We start from the raw sequence: 13,095 nt of genomic DNA on the forward strand, positions 1-13,095 counted from the left end.
CACGGACACTGTGCTTTCACTGTCACTTCTTTCGGGTCTGGGCGTCGTGCCGGTCAGGTACAAGGGTGGCGGAGGAGACCCAGCCTCATTACTGATGGGGTTGAGTTCCTCCGGAGGCTTCTGTGTTCAGGGGCCACGGGATAACGCGTAGGGGCGTCCTCTCTCGTCCGGGGCTGCGGGTGGCGAAGGGTCCCGTGCTACTGGGGCTTGGGGCGAGAGTACGGCCCTCGAGGCTGGGGCCAAATAACTGCCTGAACTTCTCGCTCAGGCACCTGACGGAGGACGAAGATCACCGGGGTCTGGGTGCAGGGAGGTCCCGCCTAGGGGTCCTGGGGGCAGTTTGGAGGTCCCGAGGGCTGTGGTCCCCGGTGTTCGGAGACGCCGTCAAGAGGGGGCTGTGGCGTCTGCCTACGTCAGGGTCCATCAGGCGAGTCCTCTCCGGATCCAGCTGCAGGAAGAAGAGCCCGGTGGAAGTCACAGGGCCTCTCCAGTACTCCTCCAGGCTAGAGGCTCCCTCTGGGTTGTAGGTTGGTGAACAGGAGTCAGCACCTGACGGAGGAGCGGCTACCGGCCGTCTCCTGCCATAGGACCCAACTACTGGCCGTGGCCTGGGGGAGGGAGCGGCTACAGACCTACTCAGGGGCACCTTCAGAGCGGCTACTGGCCGTCTCCTGACGAAGGCGGGAGCAGTTACAGGCCATCTCCTGATTCCCTCTGGAGCGGCTACAGGCTGTTGGTGCTCCTCGGCGGGCTCCTTCTGGGGGTGTTAGGTCGCCCTCTGTGGCACTACTCTGCATTTTAATAATGATAATAATAATAATAATAATAATAATAATAATAATAATGATAATAATAATAATAATAATAATAATAATAACAGCAATAATAACAATAGCAACAAAAATAACAAAAACATTAATAACAACGATAACAACAAAATAATAACATCAGTGTTAAAGATAACAGCAGCAACAACAACAATAAACAATAATAGCAACACTAGTAATAATAATAATAATAATAATAATAATAATAATAATAATAATAACAATTCTCCCTACCTCGAGATGGCTGTATTCAGAAACTGTGTAGTAAAGGAGGCAAAAGCAGTCTCCCTTACCCTTCCATACCTAGCTTTTTACTGCAGCCAAACACACTCGATTTTACTCAGCCAGGATCTAGTTGTATCTTAGCGACGATAAATCTTACGAAAAGGATGGTATACTTACGATCCATTCCCCGTCGTAACTAAGGTTTTTACAGGATGAACTACACAAGGGATGATTTTTGCACTCCCTTCCCTGACCATCCTGCATAAAACAGTCATAACCTGCTGTAATTTTCGTGTCGTAACTAAGATGTATTTATGAAACCTCCTTGTCCTTCCTGCACATCAAAGCCAGACTTACGACAGGATTTGATCGTGTGTGTGAATGACAAACACCATAACACAAGTTTCATTTATTAGCTACATACATCATCATCATCATCATCATCATCATCATCATTAACCTATAAGTGTGTGTTGGGGGTCTACCTGGAGTGAGTCATTCCAGGGTAGATTATCTTGTGCGTTTGTGTCGCTGGTCAGGTGAGAAAGAGAGCTAGATTTTTTTTTTCTTTTCTTTGTCATGCATTTTCATCTTAGCTTCTTCTCTCTCTCTCTCTCTCTCTCTCTCTCTCTCTGCATTTTTCCTTTTTTCTCTCTCTTTTATCTCCAATCTCTCTTTCTCACTTCTTTCTACTTCCTCACCTCTTCCCCTTTCAGTTTTTCTTTTTTTCATTATTCCGTTCTCTCTCTCTCTCTCTCTCTCTCTCTCTCTCTCTGTTGAACCTCAGCCACTTAACCCCTTAGCTCAAGACCATTTTATCCAGCTCAGGGAAGTTATAGTAAATGGTAAATGAGGATTACACACATCCCCTCCCCCCCCGTTCCAAAAATCACTATTTAACTGAACAAAATCATCTGAAAATTGCAAAAAGGCATTAAAAAAAAAACACACTGAAGATATCCTGCGCCTCTCGGGAACTCGTCTTGTGAGGACGCTCCCTAACGCCTTTTCCTAAGCTATTTGTTTATTGCACCTTAGTGTCTTCATCTGTATTACATAAATCCTTCCAATATCCCCACACTCTGCATAAATAACGTACAGGAGAATATTAACCAACCATGTCCAAAAATAAATAGCAAAGGAAGAGGTGTTAGGGAACTTGCTTAACGAACGAGAGAGTCCCAGTGCCTCGTAAAGCTTGCAATTGAAGGGTTGCAGGTTGTGACGGCCGCTCGTTATCGTAAAGCTTGCAATGGAAGGCTGTGTACGAGTCTTTACTGGCGTCTTGCAGTCTGTTCAGGGGGGTTCGTCAACAGCTCTCCATTTGAAACTCGCGTGTTGGAAGGACGGCTCAGTCTGCCGGTGTGGGCGCGATAGTGGGGCTAAGAAATGAGAAAATGACTCAGGGTAGATACTGAAAACACCGACTGAGCCGTCCCCAGAACACGAGAGAAATTGCCTGTCGAAATTGAGCGTTCAACATGGACCCCCGTACATCCTGCAGTTGATTCTTGGAGTTTGAACCAGCGTCACAGATAAATTCCTGCCCCACCATCACTATATACAAACTTAGAACTGATATGCCAGAAGATATGCCTGGTGGCCAGTCTGTAGCTGCTTCTGTGAGGTTTCAATCGCTACCACCAGCTTGTAGAAGTTTTCGGTGGTGTTTTGGGGTATGTCCGTTCTCCCGTCACCTCTTAGCGATTCACACCACTGCCATCGCCTTGCAGAACTTAGAGCTGGGAGGCGTGTAGCAATTTTAGAGGGGATTATACCAGTGAAAAAAAATCCTTGGTCACTCGTATGGATTAGACCACACTGTTTATCCACTTCCTATCTGTCAATTCTGTAAAGGGAGGCCACAGACAAATCGCCTCAACATCGCCTTGTCCTGTCATTTGCCTGCCCTTCGTCTAGCTCACACACACCCTCCCTCATAGTCCCTTCACTCCATTCCCCCATCTCATCTTTGGTCTCCTCTTCCTCTCCCCTTCATCACACTTCTGATCAGTCTCATATCTCACTCCATGCCATCCCTCCATCTCACCCTTGGTCTCCCACTTCACCTACACTCCCTCGCCACTTCTCACCACTACCACCTAAAGTTCTGGCCAACCATCTTGTAGAACTTAAAGTTGAAGAGTCTGTAGAAGTCCCTGAGGGTGTTGAGGGTGGCCTGGGAGACTGTAGGGTGGGAGCGGCCCTTGGATGAGCCTAGGCAGTGGGGTCGCCCTGTCTTCTCCCTCATCACTAGGCACGGGAAGCCTTTGGTCACGCTGAAGAAGAAGTGCTTTTCCATGATGACCTTTCGTAGACCCAGAAATTCCTGTTGGCGAGATGGGTCGATGTTAGTTGTAGATAGATAGACAGAAAGATGGATAAATACATAGACTGGTTGACTGATTCATGAGAGAGATAAAGAGAGATGAAATGAATGATAGTAGGGTAGTGTTTGTTTGGATGCATGGATACGTACATGGAAAAATTGGATGGGTAATCTCTCTCTCTCTCTCTCTCTCTCTCTACTAGACACAGGAAGCATTTGGTTATGGTAAAGAACAAGTGCTCTTCCATTTTCACATAGAATAGTCTTAGGAATTCTTGTGAAGAGAAGATAGAGCCAGTGAGCAGATAGATAGATAGATAGATAGAGGAAGTGGATGAATAGACTAGCCTATGTATGAAATGATAGTGTGTTTTTCTGTGGATACTCTGCTCAGTCGAAGAGATGAGTGTTGCAGAGAGCAGTGTTGTAATGAGTGTTGCAGAGAGCAGTGTTTGAATGAGTGTTGCGGAGAGCAGTGTTTTAATGAGTGTAAAAATCATCATCATCATCATCATCATCATCATCTTCATCATCTGAACCTCCTTTCCCACCCTAGGGCAGGGTGTGAAGTAGCAACGTCAAGACAGCCCAAATTTGCCCAGTCCAATGGTCCACGCTTCCATTCACTCATCACTCAAGCCCCCGGAATCCTGGCTCTATCGGATACGTCAAAAACATTCACCACATTCGGTAGCTTCACAGAAATATATCCAATAGAGTCATTCCGGACGCTGCCACGTTAAAAATGGGTGCCAAATCCCTAATCATGCACTTCTCCTCACAAAATTCATCCAGCCAGCTCGATCGTTTGTCAGTTCCCTAGCCTCACCGACTTCCAAACCTCTCTTCCTCACACACTCATCCGCCACATCTCTCCACCTTCTCCTTGGCCTACCTCGCCTCCCTCCTCCTGCAAATTCGCTCAGATATACCTATTTCACCACTCTATTGTTGTCCATTCTCTCCACATGACCACACCATCTCAGTACACTTTCTTCGATTCTGGTGTCCACCGACTTCCACACTTCACATCTTTCATGGAAGCTGGTTTGTGGGAGCTGTGGGGTAGGCAGAGAAGGATTTTTTTTTTTTTTTTTTTGGCCTATCGACCAATGGGGCCGAAGCCCCTGGTAATTATATATATATACAGACACACTCACACATCCATGCATATATACAAACACACTTTCTGTAATGCTAGGTGAAAAAGGCCCGACTTCTCGATCCTAAAACACCTAACGTGTAGCCGGGTTCCTTTTCAAGACCGGGGCGTGGTGCAATAAAGAGAGGTAGGGCACAAAAACTCCAGGCAATAACCTTTACACGTACCGGTATTTTACCACAGTCAGACACAGGACAAATTCAGCAGATAGTACAACACAGTATGTGACAAAATAATACCTTAGCTAGGATATTAGTATCTCGCAGGATACTGGCTTAACAATATCAATGCCAACACAATAAGTAATTATCCCAATGTACAAGGGAATACAGGACTGGGGCGGTGGAGGAGGTGAGTATTACGGGGGAGAGAGATAGCGGGGGGGGGGGGAAGGGATGACGCGTGTAGAGCTAGAATGTATTTATGGCAATATCGAGAGGGGGAGGGTATTACTGTGCAGATTTACTACTTCCTGATAGTACAAGGGTTTTGGCGATTGACTATATTTCTTATTCAAGTAATTATATTCACACAGGCTGTCGGGGAGGAGATTCCTGAACGAAGGCCCTGATAAGGAAGGGGGAGGGACACACCGGGAATTTACACTCATTATAGTAATATTTGTACAGGAGTATTCTAAACACTTCCTCTCCACTGTTCCCTCACAATAAATGATATCTACCAGTTTCTCAATGGGACGATTTGCAGGGTAACACTATGGCTGTTTTCTGTAAGGGCGTCACTCGTGATTTTACTTAGTCTCTGTATCCGCCCGTAAGTATTTGCTCGTGATCTCACTCGTCCGACATCACTTATTCCCAATCACTATATCACTCGTCTGAGGGCACTGTCTACTTAACCTAAGTCACTTCACTTATACCGAGGGCAACACATTACACAGTTCGCTTATCTGTGGTGGGTGACAGGGCAGTACGCCGGCATGAATTAGGCCGGGGAGAGGGTACCATCAAGAAAGGGCGTGACGAGAGGGCACGGGACTGTGCGCAGGGGTGTCCTCTCACATCCAGGGCTGCAGGGAGCGGAAGAGCCGGCTGTCTGCAGACTGGGCTCAGGAGTATGGCCCTCAGGACTGGGGCCGAATAACTCCCGGAACCGCTGGAGTAGGTCCCGGCCTGAGGTGGAGGCCTTAGACCAGGGGTTCTCAACCCGGGGTACGCGTACCCCCAGGGGTACGTGAGAGGAATTTTGGGGGTACGTGACAGGTTTCTCAAAATACTTCAGTTTTGAATAACTGCAAACCTGTTTGTAGAAAGTGGCCTACATGTGCTAGGCTAGATGTGTTCTCCACTAGAACCAGGACACTAAGTGAGAACGTTAACAAGGAAACTCTTGGAGTTATGTCATTTGAGAGAAAGCTCTCTTGGACTACACTTGCCACACAACCTTGCAAACCCATAATACAGTAGTCACCCTTGCTCGTTTTCTATCGATCACGTCTCTCCTCACGCGTACCGAACAGGTACCAAAGTGAGACGCACTGTTCGCCTCTCACTGTCACCCACTCACCACTCTTCCCTCACTACCCTCACCCTCAGGTACGTTGAGATCTGCTTCATGGTTTCCAGTGTATTTGTAGTCTGATTTTTTTTCCTCGTTTAAGTTGTCATGGATTTTGCTTGTGGCTATGAAGTCATGTGCCTACACTGCAGCCATAATAACTGGTAATGGTTTCATGGCCAAGTTTGTGATTTTCAATTACGTCTGCCAACGGCGGTTGCGGCAGAGACTGTGATCATCGATGTATGTATGTTTGTTCGTCTGCCTGTTAGTTAGTAAATTCATTACCGTACCCAGCTCACATGTGGGGGGTGGGTGTTAGTCTATTATAGGACCTGGACTGACTCATAAATTCTCAGACAATTATTGTTGTCATTACGTACGGTACTGATGAATTCATGGGCACATTTAATAATAGATTTTATATACTGATAGATTTATGAGCAGATTTTTTTTTGTCATCACACACCGATAAATTCATGGACACATTTGTTATTATTTACTGATGAATTCCTGGAAGCATATGTTATGTTCTGACGAATTCCTGGGCAAGTTTGCTGGGAAAGTGTACCAATGAATTGATGGGTACATTTGTTGCCATTATGTGACTGTGTAGTGTGCAGTATTACCCTGTGGTGCGCAGTATGACAGTGTGGTGTGGTGACTTGTCTGTGTGGTGTGCAGTGTGACAGTGTGGTGTGGTGACTTGTCTGTGTGGTGTGCTGTGTTACTGTGGTGTACAGTATGACTGTTTGGTGTGCAGTATGACTGCATAGTGTGGTGAGTGGCTGTGTGGTGTGCAGTATTACCCTGTGGTGTACAATATGATTGTGTGGTGTGGTGAGTGACTGTGTGGTGTGCAGTATTACCCTGTGGTGTATAGTATGACTGCGTGGTGTCGCAAGTGACTGTGTGGTGCGCAGTATTACCCTGTGGTGTGTAGTATGATTGTGTGGTCTGGTAAGTGACTGTGTGGTGCGCAGTATTGCCCTGTGGTGTGTAGTATGATTGTGTGGTGTGGTGAGTGACTGTGTGGTGTGCAGTATTACCCTGTGGTGTGCAGTATGATTTTGTGGTGTGGTGTATGACTGTTATACCCATCTTGTAAACTGCATTTTTGTTTGTCCAAATTCCAAATAATAATGGCTTCCTCTGGCAAGAAAAGAACGTACAGTGAGTCTTATATCAAGTTTGGCTTCACAGCTGTGAACAAGCAAGGCAAGGATTTGCCGCAATGTGTGATCTGCCATAAAGTTCTTTTAGAAGGATCCATGAAACCTAGTCTCCTCAAGCGACATTTTTCCAGCTGTCATCCTGAACTTTCTGATAAAGACCAGTCCTATTTTGAGAGAAAGGCACTTGTTTTCAAGCGTATCAGACTTGATCATAGCGGTCAGGTACATAAACAAAATGAAGCTAGCCTCCGTGCTTCGTTTATGGTTGCCCTGAGAGTTGCACAAAATAAAAAGCCCCACACAATAGTTGAAACTTTTGTCTTGCCATGCTGCAAAGATATTGTTGGTTGCTTCTTCGGGAGAAAGCGGCACAGAAGTTGAACACTTTGCCATTGTCAAATGATACTGTGCATCGAAGAATATGCGACTTATCAGAGGATATCAAGCATCAAGTCATTACGGAAATCAAGGAAGCTCCTCTAGGTATATTTGCAATTCAACTTGATGAATCAACTGATATATCTTCTTGTGCCCAGCTTCTTGCCTACACGAGGTATATAAAAGACTCAGACTTTAAAGAAGTGTTTTTGTTCTGTCACCCTCTGGAATCTACAACGATGGGAGAAGACATCTTTGAAGCTGTGTCCAGCTTTTTTGAAAAAGAAGGGCTTTCTTGGGCAAATATAGTGGGATGTACAACAGACGGTGCCCCTGCAATGCTAGGCTGTCGGTCTGGCTTCCAAGCAAGCGTGAAAGCAGCCAACCCCAACGCAAGCAAGATGCACTGTATGATTCACCGCTACGCATTAGCTGTGAAGACCCTACCTCCAGACCTCAAAACCGTACTGACGATGTTGTAGCCATGGTTAACTTTATTAAAAACAGTCCATTGAACACAAGGATGCTGCGTCTTTTGTGTCAGGAACTTAATGCTGAGGAAGAGTCACTCCTTTTTCATACAGATGTAAGATTGCTATCGAGGGGTAACGTAGTGGCTCGAGTTGCGACATTAAAGGAGGAGCTGAAGGAATTCTTTGACAGAAATGAGAAAGAAAAAACAAGGAAGTTTGTCAACAAGCTTTCAGACAACAGGTGGATCAAGAAGCTGGCTTATCTCAATGATATATTTTCTCGCATCAATGCAGTCAATAGATCACTTCAAGGTTACTCGGCAACTGTGATTGATTTTGTCGACAAGCTGCGAGCTTTTCAAATGAAACTCAAACTTTGGCAAGAAAAAGTCACAGCAGGTCGGTATGACGTTTTTGAGAATATGAGCTTGTCAGCTCTGTGTAAAGATGATGTGGATGAGGTCAGTGGTCTCATCCAGAAACACTTGGTTTCTCTCAGTCAAGAGTTGGATAACTATTTTCCTGATATCACAGACTTAGATTGCCAACTCATTCGAAATCCATTGAAGATTGACCCTAGATCACTTCCAGATGAATTACAAGAAGAATTCGTTGACTTTTTCAATGACTCAACTGCAAAAGATTCTTTCAATAGTTTGTCATTGACAAGATTCTCGTCAACAATGGCAAGTTCTTATCCTGCTTTAGCAAAGAAATGTGTACGGAACCTCCTGATGTTTCCTTCTACATACCGCTGTGAGCAGGGGTCTCAGCACTGTGCTTGATTAAAAACAAGTTACGTTCACGTCTTGCAGTCAAAGACGACATAAGAGTGGCTCTTTCAAAGACTGTGCCGAGGATTGACTTGTTGGTAGCAAAGAAACAGGCCCAACTATCTCACTGAATTAGTATATACTTGTATTTTAATGCAGTCACACACACTGTCTCCCCTATGAGTAAGTAACTAGTTACTAATAACTAGTTGCGAGGCTTAACAATCAGCATTAGTTCGCAGTCAGTGGAACACAGTACCTTCTTAATTCTATTTTGTTAATTTTTTTTTTTCATGCTAGTGACGCTAGTCACGCACACAGTAATTTCCCCATGAGTAACTAGTTATAAGCTGTATATAGCACCACTACCTCACAGTCACAGTTATTGGAAAAATGTGTCTGATTTAGTTCTGTTTTATTATTATTTTTTTTTTATGCTATTCACACACACAGTGACTTACCTATCACTGTTACTAGTTACAAGTTGCAACTAGCTGCAAGCAGCACTAGTTCACTGTCACAGTGATAGAAAACTGTCTGCTATAGTTCTTCTTTAGTGAATGTATTGCATGCTAGCAGACAGTCACATAGTGTTTCCCTATGACAGTAACTAGTTCCTATCAACACTACCTCATAGTGACATACTCACATTAATTGAAAAGTTTGTCTGCTCCACATATATAACACAATTTAAACTTAATAAACTAAGTCAATAAACCATGCATTTCTTTTTACCCTTCCTGATGCTGCATTGTGGGTAAGGGGTACGTGACCAATACTGAAAGACTTCAAGGGGAACATAAGATTAAAAAGGTTGAGAACCCCTGGTCTACACCTTATGTACGGGTCGCCTTTTTGAGCCTGCGCCATCCCTACACAGGCATCACTACCTCCATTACTGATGCTATATGGTCAATTGCAGGAGAGGATATTTTCTTGGGATGTGAGAGTGATAACCTGAATTTTCCCTTCATCATGCTGGTCATCACAGCTAAGCAGCCACCACACCATCCATTCACCACATCAATAGTCTTCCCCCTACCAGTGTGCTGCCCCCTACTTTATCCCTCCAAACCCCTCCACCAACTCCCCTCACCTCTCCCCCATCTTTTTCTCTCCATCCAGCACTCTTACGTATTCAATTAGATTATTCCTACCTTCTTATCTATATCACCCCTCCTCCACCCTTCACTACTACTACTACTACTACAACTACCAGTACTACTACTATTACTAGTACTACTACTACTACCATCATCTCCCCATATTGACGTGTGAGCTGTGGCGGTAGGTTATATACTTGAATATAACATTAGTCACGAAGAAGTGCTACGAAAAAGAAGCATATTAGTAGAATTGTGTGTGTGTGTGTGTGTGTGTGTGTGTGTGTGTGTGTGTGTATGTATATGTGTGTGTGTGTGTGTGTGTGTGTGTGTGTGTGTGTGTGTGTGTGTGTGTGTTTTCAGCCATTCATGTACGTAAAACAAACAGCAAATGGACGAAAATCTGGGGCAGCTTACGGTGAAAGGAGTATAGAACAATTACAACTCACCACACTACCTTGGCTTCATAACTCCCACCACACCACGCCACTCAGCTACAACACCACCACACTACACTACCACCCTACCACAGTACAAAACAACACCACCACACTACACTACCACACCACACTACCACACCACCACACTACACTACCACACCACACTACCACACCACCACACTACACTACCACACCACACTACCACACCACCACACTACACTACCACACCACACTACCACACCACCACACTACACTACAACACCACCACACTACACTACCACACCACACTACACTACCACACTACACCACCACACCACACTACCACACAACCACACTACACTACCACACCACACTACACTACCACGCCACACTACACTACCACACCACACTACACTACCACACTACACCACCACACCACACTACCACACCACCACACTACACTACCACACTACACTACCACGCTACACTACCACACCACACCACACTACCACACCACACTACACTAGCACACTACACCACCACACCACACTACCACACCACCACACCACCACACTACACTACCACACCACTACACTACACTACCACACCACACCACCACACTACACTACCACACCACTACACTACACTACCACACCACACCACCACACTACACTACCACACTACACTATCACCACCACACTACACTACCACACCACCACACTACACTACCACACCACCACACTACACTACCACACTACACTATCACACCACCACACTACACTACCACACCACCACACCACACTACCACACTACACCACCACACTACACTACCACACCACCACACAACACTACCACGTCACCACACTACACTACCACAAAACCACATTCCACTTCCACGTCACCACACTACACTACCACACCACCACACTACACTACCACACCACACTACACTACCACACTACACCACCACACCACACTACCACACTACCACACCACCACACTACACTACCACACTACACTACACTACCACACCACACACTACACTACCACACTACACCACCACACCACACTACCACACCACCACACTACACTACCACACTACACTACCACACCACACTACACTACCACACTACACCACCACACCACACTACCACACCACCACACTACACTACCACACCACTACACTACAATACCACACCACACCACCACACTACACTACCACACTACACCACCACACTACACTATCACACCACCACACTACACTACCACACCACCATACTACACTACCACACCACCACACTACATTACCACACCACACTACCACACTACACTACCACAAAACCACACTCCACTTCCACGTCACCACACTACACTACCACACCACCACACTACACTACCACACCACCACACTACACTACCACACCACACTACCACACTACACTACCACACCACCGCACTAAACTACCACACCACCGCACTACACTACCACACTACACTACCACACTACCACAATTCTTTCACCACCTCTTCTACTGTCTCTTCCCTCCCCCTCCCCCCTCCCACCACTTCCCCACCCTTATCTCTCTCTCAAGCTCTCTTACATATACTTGGCCTCAATCTCATTACAAGAGTCACCACCCCCTTCTCTCTCTCTCTCTCTCTCTCTCTCTCTCTCTCACATAATTATACTTTGCCTCAGTCTCATTACAAGAGCCAACTTTTTTATAATTCTTTTTTTTCTGTTTCTCGCTTTTTTCTCTCGTTTTTTCTTTCTATCTGTCTATCTGTCTCTATTTGTACCTTTTTCCCCTTGTCTTTATTCTTCCAACTCTCTCTCTCTCTCTCTCTCTCTCTAGTGGAGGGGGTGTGAGACAAGAAGAGGTTTTAAAAGTGGTTAGAACAGGGTTATATTTTTGGCTAAGTATACTGTCTGTGTATACTTCTCCGTCTGTCTGTTTGTCTGTCTTGTGTGTGTGTGTGTGTGTGTATGTGTGTGTGTATATGTGTGTGACCCTGAACCCCAGAGTCCTCCTAAGTAATACAAACCTCTATATGTCATCATTTCGGCGCTAACACCCACCGTCCATATTGAATACATGCTAGGGCTGTCTCATACAGGACTGGTGTATTAGTATTAGCCGGGGTGTTTTTATTACATGTCGGCGGGTCTTGTGGTAAATCAGCAAAGTCTGTTTTAGCGAAATTCAAATTCTTAAATGTTCACTGCCCTTGTGTGGAATCGAACCTGGGTCCATTAGGATTGCAGGACACCCCTCTACCGATTCGGCCAGTGTGTCTTTGCCTGTCCATTAGTTTATTTCTCTATCTGTCTATCTTTGTCTCTATCAGTCTGTCTATGTCTCTCAATCAGCCTGTTTCTCTGTCTCTCTCTCTTTTTGGCTGTCTCTCTCTGTGTCGGTGATTCTGTGCCACTGTCTGTCTGTCTATCTCTCTGTCTCTATCAGTCTGTCTGTGTCTCGCTGTCAGTCTGCTTCTCCGTCTCTCCTTCTGGCTGTCTCTCTGTGTCGGTGAGTCTGTTCCACCTTCTGTCTCTGTCTAGCTGTCTCTCTGTGTCTGCCAGGCTGTACATGTCTGTCTGTTTGTCTGCCTAGCAGCCACATAACGGAAAGAACTCTGGGGGTAAACTGCACCAAATTTAGAATAATAGCCTAATTGGCGACCGTAAAAGAGAACAAAGATTAAATTTGGGGTG

General features: G+C 45.5%; 1 protein-coding gene across 1 annotated transcript; it reads left to right on the top strand.

Annotated features, from left to right (window-relative positions):
* The first annotated feature begins 8,098 nt into the window (after positions 1–8,098).
* LOC145411917 (zinc finger BED domain-containing protein 5-like) lies at positions 8,099–8,847 on the top strand. Its single transcript, XM_080281887.1, has 2 exons — positions 8,099–8,548; positions 8,743–8,847. Exons 1-2 carry the CDS (start codon positions 8,099–8,101, stop codon positions 8,845–8,847), a joined length of 555 nt encoding a protein of 184 aa, XP_080138013.1.
* The last annotated feature ends 4,248 nt before the right edge of the window (positions 8,848–13,095 follow it).

The sequence above is a fragment of the Coenobita brevimanus genome, chromosome 91, assembly GCF_032717465.1.
Source record: "Coenobita brevimanus isolate Jiangsu-jjx chromosome 91, ASM3271746v2, whole genome shotgun sequence".
Taxonomy (NCBI): Eukaryota; Metazoa; Arthropoda; class Malacostraca; order Decapoda; family Coenobitidae; genus Coenobita; species Coenobita brevimanus.